Source organism: Vombatus ursinus, unplaced genomic scaffold, assembly GCF_900497805.2.
Source record: "Vombatus ursinus unplaced genomic scaffold, bare-nosed wombat genome assembly UNPS02014807.1, whole genome shotgun sequence".
NCBI classification, from domain to species: Eukaryota; Metazoa; Chordata; class Mammalia; order Diprotodontia; family Vombatidae; genus Vombatus; species Vombatus ursinus.
Genome location: NW_020954585.1, coordinates 34466790 through 34482122, shown reverse-complemented (window position 1 = coordinate 34482122; position 15333 = coordinate 34466790). Strand labels below are relative to the sequence as shown.

Genomic DNA, 15333 nt, shown 5'->3' with positions numbered 1-15333 from the left:
TCACATTCAGCCTCAGACACTTAGTTGTGCGACCATGGGTAAGTAAGTTAACCCTGTTTGCCTCAATTTCCTCATCTGTAAGATGAGATGGAGAAGGAAATGACAAACTACTCCAGGATCTTTGCCAAGAAAACCCTAAGTGGGGTTATGAAGAGTCAGACATGACTGAAATGACTAAACAACAAAAAAAGAAAAAAAAAATCTGTCAATTTGATTTGGTAGAATTATAGACTTAGAGCTGTAAGGAATCTCAAATATGTCTAGTCCAACCCTCTAATTTTACAAATGGGGAAACTGGGGCCTAAGGAGGTAAACTTGTCAAAGGTCACATTGGTAGTAAGTTTATGTTAGATGGCTTTTTTAATATTTATGTTTTAGCAGTAGTAGGACAGTTGTCTTTAAATATAAATTTTAATTAATATTAAATGTCTTTGCTTAAGATAAATGTTTTCCCATCTTGTTAGTCCACAGCATGAAAATGTGCACCTCAGATTAAACCCTGAATATATTACAAAGATGTTAAATACTAAGTGGTATTTACAAAAATGTAATTGACTTGTTCTTAATTACAATTTTGAAGTAGTGAGTATTGTAGTTCCTATACTTTAGATATAAAACATTTGTTGAATTGTCTTTCCTGTTTAAGCTAGATTTTTGTTACAATTTCATAATATATGCTATTCTCCCGCCCCAGCCAAGTTCTGTCAGTAAAAGGAGTATGGGAGCATGGTTAGGGATGTTGTAGAAAGCAGATTTAAGTATTAACCTCATGATGGTAAAGTCTCTCAATTAGAAACATGAGCAACTTGATTTTTGTTTTTTTTTGTCCCATGAGGACATAGCATGAGAGAACTACCAGTGATGCCAGGGAGCTTCCTCTTTTGTTGTAGGTCAGCAACTCATCTTGTTGATCATTTTATCATTATTGTAGCAGTCAAAGAAAATGAATACATCCAGTGTCCCTATTCAGAAATATATGTCTACTACCTCTCTTTTAGAAGATGAGTAATTTGTTTCATCATGGGTCCTCTGGAAAATGTTGGTCATTACATTGGCCAGGGTTTGTAAAGCTTTCAAAGTTGTTTTTCCTTGCAGATAATGTTAGTTCTTATCTAGGTAGATGCTACTTACCATATTTAAGAATAGTATATTTATTTCTAAGAGGCAGCATGGCATAGTGGGATAAGAAATATCTTATATGACTCTTTTTATTTATGTTTATTTTTATTTTTATTTCTTTTGGTGAGGCAATTGGGGTTAAATGACTTGCCCAGAGTCACACAGCTAGTAAGTGTCAAGTGTCTGAGGCTGAATTTGAACTCAGGTCCTCCTGACTCTAGGGCCGGTGCTCTATCCACTGCACTACCTAGCTGCCCCATATGTTTCTTTTTAACACTTGTGTCCTAACAATAGTAGAACTAGCTATGCTTAAATAAAAATTTTAGTTAATATTAAATGTCTACGGTACTGAAGATAAATGTTCTCCTATCTTGTCACTTCACAATGTAAAAATGTATATTTCACATTAAACTCTGAACATAGAAAGCTGACCTCAGAGCCAAAAAGACCTCCGTTCAGTTTGTCCTTTTGCTGGATGCTGGTTAACTAACTTAACTTCTTAATGCTCCAGACAGTTCTCTAAGATTGTAAGTTGCAAAGAAGATGCTGATTTACTTTGGTAGATTGAGTTTACTCACCTGGGGATTCCCTGTATCAGTGAAATCAGTGGTCCAGTTCCTGTGTGGCTTCCAGATTTGTTGTGAATCTTTATATTTAAAGCATTTTTTTGGCAAACATATTTTTGGATTTTTTTTCTTTTAAATCTGCTTTGTTTCTATTTTATAGGTGAGCTTATCCTACTCATCTTCACTGTCATGATTTTTAATTATTTCATACCTCACAAGCTCTTATTTTTTTTCTTCTTCTACCACCCCCCTCTTTATAAAGAAAAAAAAGGCTAGAAAAAGAGAAGGAATGTGATCAACACTAGTAATCTATAATTGAAATGATCTATTCCTGCTTCTCTTCCCCTCCTCCCTTCACTGAGCCCAGACTTCAACCTTTAGTTCCTATATTTTCTTTGTGATTTGTAGTCTGGAAATAGAGCAACCACTCTTGAAGCTGCTTTAACATTAAGCACCAGCACATACCTCCAGGAGGGATGGTAAATCCAATCATTGATGCTGATTTTTTCAAAACATGATTTGATTTTATCAGTAATTTTGCATAAGAGGGATAGGACTTTTTTTTTTTTTTGGCATACCTAGTGACTGAGGTACTAGTTATGGCTCTGTCACTGTGACCATTAGGCATAGCAACTTAATTTTTATGGCCTCAGTTTTGTTCATGAGTATACCAGTAAACACCTGCTATGCTTACTTTGAAGAACTGCAAGTATTAAATAAAATAATGGATCTGAAAGCAATTAGAAAACTTTTAAACACTATGTAAATATAAAGCTTTTTTTTTCCACAATCAAGTAATTATTGCTGACTTTTTTGGTATGGATGTTTGACCAGTGGAATTAGAATCCACTTTAGGAAGGATATTTGCAAATGTGAACAACTGGCTGGAAACATTTCATGCTAGGTTGGGTATTTATCATGCAAAAAAGTGATATATAAATATAGTGAAGTTCCTAAATAATAAGAATAATTATAGTTCAGATTAATTGAACAGATATTTATTAGGCATTTACTATGTGTAGGGTACTATATCAGGCATTATGAAAAGATATGTAGTTTATTTTTTTTCAATCAGTAAACATTTATTAAGCACCTGCTGTATGCCAGGCAGTATTCTGTGAGTGCCTTTGTTACATATTTTGGGCTTTTTATTGCGAATACCAACCAACATCAACCGTGACTTTATAGTCCTACCAATTATAGTCAGAAGCTTATACTTCTGGTTTTCCATTCAGTTGTCCTCATTTTTCATTTACTATTGCCTACTGTACAAATATTATTCTGCATGTCTGCCTCTCCCTTACTTTTCACAGCTAACCAATTACCAAATCTTGTCAAGTTCTGTCCTGGCAACATTTGTTGGGCTACCATCCCAGTGCAGGCCTTCATTTCCATTTGATTTGCCCATGGTCACACAGAGGAAGAACTTAAAAGTCATCTACTATGTGAAGCTGTCTTTCTTCAAGTTTATAGAGGGACTGTACTTGTGATTTAACTGGTATAGAGACCTTCCAGATGAGGAGAGCCCCTCTCTCAATGTAGGTTACCTCCATCTCTTTAGTTTATAGTCTTAAACTAGAACAATAGTGTCAGAAACAGAGAAACAAATCCTTGCAGGAGGCATATTGACCTAGAAAATCACAAATTAATGCTATCTATGTTATATTGTATTTTGTTTATTTTGTTAAACATTTCTTTGTTACATATTAATCTGATTCCTATTGCACTGGAGAGCCTGGGCGTCAGTCATCTCTAGCCTAGAGCTCTGAGACATTAAGTGACTTGCCCAATGGCCACACTGCCCAGATGTGTCAGGGGTGGGTCTTCTTGATTGTTAGGGCAGTTCTCTATCTAGTATCACATTGCTTTTCATCTCTAAGTTGATTTGGGCAGATTAATGATTATTCCATAATTCTGAACCCACTGAGGCCGTATCTTTCCATCTTGGTAACAGGATGGGGAGATTCAGAATAAAAATCATAAATGACTCAAATGAAAAGATACATGATGGGGATAAGTAAGCCAGAGTATATTACCAGGGGATATGGAAACTAGAATAGATAAGGTGATCTTCTATCAAGAGCAGGTTAAAAAAAATGGACAGCTCAGATCTTACACTGGTATACTCAGAATATTAAAAGAACCAGAGTGATGCCTTAGTGAGAAGATAAAGTTTAAATAAAACTCAATTTCCATCCTTTCAGAGTTTAGTCTAGTTAGAATCTCAGAACCTCCAATTCATTGGGTAGGTCTTCTATGGAAAGATATGGACAGGAATTATACAGATTAAGAAGGCATGGAGGGTTTGTGATATGCACTGGCAGAGGAAATATTCACATTGATACGATAGTAGATCCATCTGAATAAGTTAAGTAGTTGATAACGACTCAATTTTTATTTTTTATCTATTAATCTAAGTATCATTATATTATGTATCATTTGTTATGGCAACAGTAATGAGAAATTATACCTCGTGGACTCATAGGACTTTTCAAAGATCTATAATTTATAAAAACTCGAGAATCTGGGTAAAGTTGACCTAGTTATCCATTCATTTCTTCTCTCTCTGTTTCCTTTTTTTTTTTCTATAACTTCCTGGAATCCCTTAAATCCCTCAAATCCCTTGAGAAGCAGCTCAAATTCAGCAGTTGTAGAGATTGCCAGATGGTGCTAGGTAATATTTGCTGTACAGGAGTTGGATAAATTGTTCATGGAACTTCCATCTGGGAAATCTATAACAGGAGTCCCAGTGAATGTCTATATTTTATTGACTTGTCCTGGAGTCTAAAATGTCCTGAAGTCTGTCACTTAGGGAAACGGAAATAGGAGTGGAAAAGCTAAGGCAAGGGTGGAAAGCCAAGAGACTAAAGTGGCATGGGAATCGCTAACTGAGCCCACCTAAAAGGCTATCTTTATTTCAGCAGCAGTGGTATCAGGGCAGTGGCATATGGGCTCCTTGTTTCTCCTCAAACCTTTGCTTTCAAATAATAAGATTTCAAACAAAAGGGAAAATTATGTTAGGAATTTTATATTACAAATTGTAAGATTTTTTTTTTATTTATAGGACAAATAACAGGATAGCAGATCTTTCTTATACATTGACTCTAGAAGACCATGGACTTGTGAAAATACGTGAAATATTGATATCTGAATCAGCTCAGGTATATATACACACCCATACATAGATATCTGTATATATGAATATGTACATGTATGAAAAGATAGATACATACACATACATAATATTTTTAGTTATGTACTAGTTCTTACTTTTAAAGGTTCCTGATGTCATTGGACCTTTTTGGTTAAGATATTTTCTCAATATTCCTCCCTAGGGTTTAGCTGCAATTCAGCAGAAGCCACTTTCTCCTCAAGCGCCACTTTGTGTTACAGAAACACAGGCAGAGCCCCGAGAAACTCTAGAATACAAAGCAGCACTGGAGTTAGAGATGTGGAAAGAAATGCAAGAAGACCTTTTTGAAAATCAGGTTATTTGTTTAATGTCATGTTAAGAATCTTTCCTACTTTCCTGTGTTTTAATGTTATCGTTTTGAATAGCACTTTTATACTTCTAATTTGTTAGGCACTTTCAAATCCATTTCCTTGCTCACAACAGCTCTAGTAGGAGAGACGATAGAAATGCTATCTGCATTTGATTGATAAGTCAACTGAAGCTCAGAAATATGACTAGGATTAGAACTTTATCCTCTGATTCTTAATCCATGTTCCTTCTACTACATCATACTGCCCTCACAAAGAAAATCAAGCAGTTGCTCTATTTATAATTGGCTAAACTGTTTGTGTGGCTGACTGTAATCTAATATATCGATAACTCTATATAGTACTACTTGTCTTCCAATAGATTTTAGTTAACTTCAAAAACTGAGCCATCGTGACTAATAGAAAATCCTTAGCCATACATGGATTTTTTTGTTGTTTTTGTTGCCAGGCCCTTGGAGTAGGGAGCTCCCAGTGAGAAAGCTCCGCTACACCAGTTCTACATCTTTACTCGCAGAGTGTTGTGTAGGATACTGAGAGCTTAAATGACTTATTTGCACAGGATCAAATTTGTGCAAAGAATCATTTAGTGTGTATTAAATATACAGTAATCTGAACTGGCCATTCATTTTGCAAAATGCTTATTTGTTTACTATATAAAATGCCATTTAACTAGTCAACTTTAATTTGGTTTTTAAATACCCTAATATTTTTAATCTTATGATTAAATCAAAACTTTTCTTTATTTCTTCTTTCCAAAATATTTATTATTTAAGGAAGTGACCATAGTATCTTTTGTTAATGTTGGCTTTATTTTCTGGATATAGAATATTATATATTATATTATATTATATTATATACATGTTATATATATTGTATTATATAGAATAGATATATTCCTTCGCTCACTAACAAGCAGAGTTACCTATAGAGAGAATTGTGAAGTAAGAGAACGCATCATAGATTTCAAACTGAAGTGAAACTCAAGAGGTCATCCAGTCTAATCCTCTCATTTTTCACATGAGGCAGCTGCAGTCTGGAGATGTTTTGACTTGCCTGGTGTCACACAAGTTGTAAGTGGCATGTCCAGAATTAGAACCCAGGTCCTCTGACACCATATCTAGCATGTCCCCCTCCACCAGAAACTTGTTTTTGCTGTTCTCAATAGCTTTTTTCACTTGGTGGCAATTTCTCCATTCCTTTACCCATCAAGCCTGTTTCCCTTGAGCTCTCTTCTTTTCTGCTTTTAGATATTTTATTCTTACTAAGGTGAAAATGACTGATAATTTACTAATGGTTGAATGGATTGCCCTTCCCATGGGTATTTTCATAGATAGTAGAGCATTGGAACCTTCCTTACTCTCCACTCATATGCACTCCCAAAATCTAAGCCACAAACTTTGTCTGTGTGTAAGGTAGACTGGTCATGTCAGTAATTAATAATTCACATTTATATTAATAACCTGTTAAGGCTTTATTAGCTATATGACACATAGTGCTTTCTTCAAAACAGTCCAGTGATATAAGTAGTTAGTGTGTTATATGATTTGGGTTTCAACCTGGAACAGAAGAGACATGTATAGATTACCTTACCAGTTAACAAAAGGAAGTGGACTTAGCCATAGTATGGAAAGATATTCAGTAAGAATTAAGCATTGATTCATTGTGGTGCAGTTTTTTGCTTTTTCATTTACCTTACAGTATTAAAGGAAGGAGGCATTCCTAACTCTTCATGCCTTGGCTCCTGTATTTAGGCCCCAGAAAACTCCACCTTCAAGCCTAGTTCTCTGGGCCAATTAAATCTCAACAGTTTCAATAGATTTGGCAGAAAAGCTAGCCCAGTTTGCTTGGGATAGGGCCTTGGGAAAAGCTAGCCCAATGTACATGACAAGAGACTCTTGTAAAAATTATTCTAGCACAGAAAGTATTATATAATACAAGGGTACATACTCCTGCCTTTTTTATTTTTTTTGGAACAGCCTTGTGATTTCTTTAGTATATGGGATTTCTAGTCGGGAACCTCTTCCGCTGATGCAGATCTGTGTAGCTATTCTGTGACTTAGAGTCTTAGAAAATTTTCTGAGGGACTCCAGAAGTGAAGTGATTTGCTCAGGATCACATACCCAATGTGTGGCCAAAATAGTATGGGAATCTAAGTTGTCTGTGCTGCCTCTTATACAGATGAAGAAACTGAGGTACAGAAAGGGTATTTGACTGGCCTGTAGCCATACAGCTAATAATTGTCACAGTTAAGATTCCAACCTTTGTCTCCCAACTTAGCATCATCAAAAATTTTGAACTGGAAAGGACTCTAGAGATCACTTAGTCAGGCATCCTCATTTTATAGATGAGGAAACTATGCCACATGAAGGGGAAGTGACTTGCCCAAAGTTACATAGCTAGTACATGGCAGAGCTAGGACTTTAGTACAGATTTTCTTATTCCAAGCTCAGTGTTCCTTCAGTTAAACCATGCTAACTGTGTTGTGTCTCGGCATTCTTCTTAAGTGCCATAAACAGAAACAAAAGAAGCGAAAAACAAGGTTCCTTATGGACTACTTTTATTTAAAGTGAATATTAGATCATTTGCTATTGACTTCCATTATAATTTCAGACATGTTTTCAGTTTTTGGCTGTGCCCCTCCCCCCCCATCAAGCAATATGATTGTGCATAATTAAAAAAAATGTATACATTATTTTGATGTATATACAACACTTTCCTCACAACAATGCTGGGTGATAGGTAGGTGTTGTAAATATTCTCATCTACATTTTACACATGAAGAAAAAGTGACTTTCCAAGGTAACACACTTAGAATTGTCAGAGCTTGGTTTCACACTCTGGGACCTCCCAATTCTAGGTCCATCACTGTTTCTACTGAGGCACTAGAGTATGGTAGAAAGAGAATTGAGCTTGGAATTGGTAAAGATTTGGGTTCAAGTTCAGCTTCTGTTTCTTATGAGTTCTCTGATCATGGCAAAGTTACTTAATTTCTCAAAGCCTCAGTTGCACATCAGTAAAATGGGAATAATACTACCTATAAGTAGTTGTAGTAGTCATTCACAGTTGTTCTGAAGTTCAAATGAAAAAAAAAATGTTTGTAAAGCATTTTTAAAATCTTACATTGCTAATAGGTTGCCAGGGACAAAAAAATGGACAGTTTGGTAACGACTGTAACAACTTCATCTAGAAGTTTAACTGATGTAAATGAATTGCCATAACAAGGGACCCAAAAGAACCCAGAAAACTCCTTAGTCTACAGTCATCTGACTTACTTGCCAAATGGAGAAAGATGGCGGCCAAATGCAATATGAGTTAGAAGATAAACTCATCTGTAAAATGTTAAGAGGGATGCTCATTAAAACCAGGAAAACATTGTACATGGTAACAACAATGTTGTATGATAATCAACTCTGAGTGACTTGGCTATTCTCAGCAATCCAGTGATCTAAAACAATCCTGAAGGACTGAAGCGGGAAGGTGTTGTCCATTCTAGAAAAGGAACTGATGGAGTCTAAATGCAGATCAAAGCATACTTTTTTTTTAAACTTTATTTTTCTTAGTTTTTTGGGGGGGGGGTGGATCTATATTTTCTTTCACAACATGGTTAATGTGGAAATATGTTTTGCCTGACTGCACACATAAAATATATCAAATTGCTTGTCTTAATGAGGGGGGAGGATACAGAGGGAGGAAAAGAATTTGGAATTCAAAATTTTAAAAAAGAAAGTTAAAAATTTTTACGTGTAATTGGAAGAAAAAATAAAATATTTAAAATGGAAAAAATTTTAATAAAAAAAAGATGTTCATTGAGAAGTATCAGCTCATAGAACAAAGACAAGCAGCATAAGGAAAACAGTTTATAGAAAATGTGGCAAGATATTCAGCTAAGCAGGCTCCTCCTAGAGGCATTCAGGATTGAAAGTAAAAGAAGAGCTACAAACAGGAAAAAGTGGAAAAGATTTGTGAAAGCCATTTTAATAAATTGTTTTCTCTGTTAAGGATTGTGGAACTTAGACTCTAACATCACAGTCTTTGAGGCGCCATTAGAGGAGGTAGAAATGAAGCTAAAGTGAGGAAAGACTGGGAAAGAAGCTATATATATGTCACATAGATTGTCAGTTATTGATTGATCAACAATCACTTTGTTGGTCAGTGACCTTTTTTCCCCTCCAATATGGAAAGGTCTGAAATTTTTCTATACCTTTAGTATCTTTCTCTTCAGATATATTTTATATCAGCCCTAAACTCACAATTGAGTTACTGCTATCTATAGATGAGTGCACTCATTGTGAGTGCAGTCAATTAGAGAAATTAAGAAACTTTGCTATGATCAGAAAAATCATAAGGACTCATATAAAAGGTGTCTTGAGAAGGAAGATACCAGAGGTGTGAAAAAAATCTCAGACTTTGTCAATATCAGCAGGGAGGAGAATGGGAAGAAGGTCACTGACCACCAATTGGTTGTTGATCCGTCAATAACTACCAATTTATGTGCCTACTTTCTCTTCTATATAGAATCTTTTATAGTCATTTCTTTATGAATTGTAAAGGAACAAGCAGCAGTTAGTAAGCAATATTCAATAATCACATCTTTACTATTTCAAAATTAACTAAAAAATGTAGAGAATATAAAATCCCATTCTGATTATTGTTTGTTGATTATTAAAAAAGTACTTAAGGCAATAGAACAGAACACCATTTTACAAGCCTCTTTTATAGCAAGATATGTGTGTGTATATATGTATATATGTGTATATGTATATATGTACACACATTATATATACACACATATATGGATATATATATATATACACACACACACATATACATATACATATAATGTGTCTCCCATCTATATAAGATCATTGACGATGCTTTGTTTGCTTGTTTTTTGTTTTTTCTTTAGGCAATTGGGGTCACACAGCTAGTAAGTGTCAAGTGTTTGGTTTGAGTTCGGATTTGAACTCAGGTCCTCCTGACTTCGGGGCCAGTGCTCTATCCACTGTGCTACCTAGCTGCCCCAATTGAAGATGCTTTGAAAGATGTAACAACAAAACCCTGTTCAGTGACCCTCTGATAGTAAATATAGGTCCACACTTCAGCCTAGAGGACACAATTTTGAACACAAACATATACGTACACACATAACAGTAGTTTTCAAGTCTCTGAAGGTTTGTCCTATAGAAGAAGATCTGGACTGCTCTGGTCAGCCCCACAGGGCAGAAGCAAGAGCAATGGAGTGTGTGTTTCACAGAGTAAGATTTTGGTTTAATGTAAAAACAGAATGGAAAAGCTAAATGCTTCTAATTGTAGCCCAAGCTCTGTGTTTAGTACTGGGGATACAAAGCAAACACGAGACAATCTTGCTCTCACAGAGCTCATGCTCTTAGTTGAGAGCGGGATCGCTTCTAGGAGAATGCAGCAGCAGGGAAGGCAGCAAGATCTTTGTAGGGGACAGGGGCAGTACAGATGGCAATAGATGTGAACAGCTACATCCACTCTGCAGCCAGAAGGTGGGAGATGCCTGAGCCCCAACCCTTGGGAAAAACGCCCAATAAACATGAGAACTTCCCCCCCAAAAAATAAATAAAAGCCAAGCATAAAACAGGGAGATGTAGTCTCCCCAAATGCATTCCACCATTGGTGGGAGAGATCCAAGGCAGAGTTGAAGCAGAAGTGAAATCCTCTAGATCAGTGGTATCAAACTCAAATAGAAACAATTCCCTACAGGCCATATATTGACTTAGAAAACTACAAATTAATATTGTCTATGTTGTATTATATTCTTATTTTGTTAAACATTTTAATCTGGTTTTGAGGGAGCATTAGAGGCCCTATTTGACCTTTTTGCTCTAAATATTCCTGTTTGTGGATCATGCTGTAGTGATCCATTCCATCAAGCCCCAGGGCACAGCAGAGAATCTGAAAGAGTTCTGTAAACAAAAAAGTTTGGCCTGGATGAAGAATATCTATTGCCTAAATTTCAACATCCATTTGGATGGACACCATTTAGAGATTGTTCAAAGTGTTAGTACAGATGGACAAGGAGCTCAGCCCAGAGTTGATAAGAAGGGTAAGAGCAAATTGCTTTTAGGATATTACAGAACTCTTTTACTTGACCCTAAGCTTCCTGTGAAAGCAAAGGCCTGTCTTTTCAATACTAACATTTTGCAAAGTGTTGCTGTGTGACAGTGAGTCATAGAATACCACTGTCTCCAAAGAATTAAAGCTGAAAACCACACAGAGGGCATTTTTGAGGTTCATGTAGGGCAAGTGCAGGCTATAACTTGGGGAGAAACTCTGATAAAAACAAAGTAAAGGATGTTTTCAAGGAATTCAATGACAAAGAGAAAATGGATAGGTTCTCTAGCAAGAATGAGGAATGACAAGTGGATAGCCAGAATATCCCACTGGCTGATGGAATAAAGCAAGGAAGGGCTTCCATCATATAGGCTAGACTGCTTTATGGTGAATCTTTAGGAGAACATGGTCAAAAGTTCTAGAATGAGTAGGAATAGGTGGTATTCTGTATCTCTGATGCAAATACCCCAAACATTGAGGTCACAGATCCATTTGAGTGTGCTAATAACTAACATAAATATTAGGATTTTTTTTTCCTGTGCTATTTCTGCCTCTTAAATATATCATACAGTTAGACCTCATTTCCTTGGCAGTTTTTACAGATTCCATAGGATCTGAATATTTGTACTGTTGCACTGATTACACTACTTTGTGGTCCAGTCTTCTTTGCTTTGTTTTTATTTAACCAGCATATATATGTCCCACTAGGGCCTTATATTTTCCTTTCTTATAATAGAATTTTTTATAGCTTTTAAAATGACAATGAAAAATGTTTGTGAATCAATTCAACAAACATCTATTTAGTCCCTACTGTGTGTACAGAATTGGACTAGGCTCTGGGGACATAGAAACTAAAATAAAAAATAGTTTCTGTCTACAAAGAACACAAATCAGTTACGAGGGCTCCCTCTTACCTGTCCCACCTCAAGATATCCAGGGCTACTTCAGGACCTAGAAAATTAAGCCAGGGAAATTGCGGTAGGATTAATTTCCTTTCATTTCTAGGCCTTTTTCAGAGGACTGCTAATAATTTAGGATGATCTGCTCTAAAGTAAGTTTCTTTATAGTACTAATATTGCATATTCAAAAATAAGAGGCCTTGTATTCTGCTGAATGATGGTTACAGGAACTCTTACATAGTTTAACTACCACATTTTTTAAAAAGTTTGAATTAGAGTGTTTAAAGAAATCTTTTGGAGATAACTGTTTGCTATTTAGCTTAAATATAATTACATGATTTTATTCAAGATTGTTTTTGTTTCTATTTTTTTCCTGACTGTGCTTTTTTTTTCAATAGCTGAAAAAGAGAGAACTAGCTCACATGCAAGCTCTTGCAGAGGAATGGAAGAAAAGGGATAGAGAAAGAGAATCATTAGTAAAGAAAAAGGTAATAAAATTATTTATCAACTGGTCCTTATTTATTGTAAGCATATTTATAACTGTACATCTTTTTTCAACATTTTTTGAGTTTTTTTTTTTAATCTAAAAAAGTCAGGGGCAGCTAGGTGGCACAGTGGAAAGAGCACCAGCCCTGAAGTCAGGAGGACCTGAGTTCAAATCCGGCCTCAGACCAAACACTTGACACTTACTAGCTGTGTGACCCTGGGCACGTCACTTAACCCCAATTGCCTACAAAAAAAAAAAATTAAAAAAAATAAAAATAAGATAAATCTAAAAAGGTCAAGAAAGTAGATTGTTTCTGTTCTCTGATATTTCTCTTTCAATTCTGAATTTCTGTGATTCTAAGATTTATACAAAGCTTATAATAAAATATTATCTTTAAAATTTCTTAGGAAATTAACATAATAACTTTTTAAATATAATTTTCAGGTAGCAGAATACACTATTTTGGAAGGAAAACTTCAGAAAACTTTAAATGACTTAGAGAAGCGTGAACAACAGCTTTCCAATGCAGAATCAGAGGTATACCATACATATACTTAATTTTAGAAGAACATGTATCAATGTGTATACAGCATACTTCATTGTAATCTGGATTTCTGACAGCATGAACAAAATTGTTGCTTTCACATTCAAAATATATCTTCTGTGTTTGGTGATAAGAAATAGGTGAAAAAGTTATTTTCAATATGAATCAGTAATCTTTCCCTTACAGTTCCCATTAGAAGCATTATGATTTTTTATGGAATAAGGAAGAGTTAATAGATAAGGGAGGTTGAAGAGAAGAAATTACAGGTTAAATATGAAGCAGTTTATATTTCTGGTTCTTTCCCAAATTATCTTTCACTAAACAAGAAAATTCATGGAAACAAGTAGACAAAAAAAGCCACCATCTTGTATTCCTCTTTAGGGAGAGTTGAAGAGATTAAAGATTTAAAGTAGTCTTACAGACCCTGTTTCATTCTTGTGGTGAACAGTTAAAAATTATCATTATCTCTTATTAAAGAGAGACAGCAGCCTCCTTATTATAGTCTCTAGTCCACACAAGCAGACAAATGACTATAACAGCATTATAAATTATCTGATAAGACAGTGGGACCGTGAGCTTCAAGGTGGCTTCTGGAAGATGAGTATATTTAACCTGCAAAAACCCTAGAATTTGTTAACATAATAACAGTTGAGAAAAAATAAGAAAAATATTAACTGAGTGAGATACCTCATGTGGCTAGATTTATATCTTTGCTTCAGTTGGTTTCAAAATAATTTGGAAAGAGTTTGACTTGTGTGAGGAAAAAAAGGTCATTTCAGGTTCTCTGTACCTCAATCACCAGAAAGAAAATAAGCTACTGCTGCCTAGACACCAAAAGGTGCTTAGTCCACACCATAGATGTGTCCAGGTAGTTCAAAGTATAGAGTGAAAGACACTCTCCTTTTTTTTTTTAACTAGGGTTTTTTTTAATAAGATATTGCATTGAATTGTTTTTTTTTTCTCAGATGAATAGTAACAAGGTGACCCATTTTTCCCATATTAGGCAGATTATCTACTTAATTTTCCTATTCCACTTTCCTCTCTGTTCATATTGAGGACTTGAGATAATTTCAGAAAGAAATATGTAGGTTTCAATGTTTATATTTTATTTTAAAATATTACCATTTATACTTTTTACAAATGCTAATGTAGTTGCTAGAGTAACTGGTATCAAAATGGGTGAATATGTATCTGTTTCATGCATGTTTTACACAAAGTACTAAAGTGTAGTTTAAAGAAATAAATATTTGAGATAGGAAAAATGGCAGATATGAAGTTTTGGCAAGAAAGAACCCATTGTGGTTTAATTTGTAGAGAATAATGAGCTAGGAAATAATAGAGGTGAAGATCTCTGAAGTACACGATTAGTAGTTTTTAATTTGTCAGGCAATTAGAATCCATTGTTAGTTTCTGAAAAGGGGAGTGACAAGATGAAAACAACTATTGAAGGATGAAAGCTTTTCCTAATTGACTTCTCAGGATAGAACAAGTAAGTAGGTTCTGGGCAGAGAAATTAATACTACTGCTGGCCAAGACATTGTGATTCCTATCCTATTCTCAGCTCTTCTTGAGTAAGGGAGGCCAATCACACGTTCAAGGGAGAACAAAACATAAAGCCTAATGGAAATCACGTCTGATCTCATGCTTCCCAGCTAATTTTCCATACAGCTTCTTGGTGCAAATCTACATTTCTAACCTTCTAGCATGGATTTTATTAAACAGTATTAACTGATAAATTTTTATTTTTCTGTTGTGAACAGAAGATGTCAACCGTGGTTCATGGGGGTTTTTTGGTCCTCACTAAAGTTGTCTCTAGGTTAAGCTGTTTGAGACCAATGCTGTGTCATTATTACTTATACCTTATTTATCAGTTAATGAGTAAGCATTTGTTAAATACTTATTATATGCTAGCCACTGTGCTAAACTCTTGGGATACAGAAAGGGGTAAAAGTCAGTCTCTTCCCTCAGGTTGCTTAACACTGCATAATTAAATTCAGCTTATAAATTTTAGCCAACCAGCATATTTTAAACCTGTTTAGCTTCTAAAAACCTAGTAGATGTTTTGATTCTGAAAAGTTGCCTCATATGTTTGCTATTTCATTTATTTTATTGGGCTCTTGTTTTTATCCCTAAAAA

General features: G+C 35.1%; 1 protein-coding gene across 2 annotated transcripts in view; it reads left to right on the top strand.

The window, feature by feature from the left end:
* The window catches only part of CEP120 (centrosomal protein 120), a 101551-nt gene that overhangs the window by 53237 nt on the left and 32981 nt on the right, over positions 1 to 15333 (top strand). For both annotated transcript variants that reach the window (XM_027874828.1, XM_027874827.1), the window contains exons 12-15: positions 4750 to 4846; positions 5021 to 5173; positions 12565 to 12654; positions 13098 to 13190. In XM_027874828.1, coding sequence (XP_027730629.1) covers positions 4750 to 4846; positions 5021 to 5173; positions 12565 to 12654; positions 13098 to 13190 — 433 coding nt within the window. The remainder of the gene's footprint in view (positions 1 to 4749; positions 4847 to 5020; positions 5174 to 12564; positions 12655 to 13097; positions 13191 to 15333) is intronic.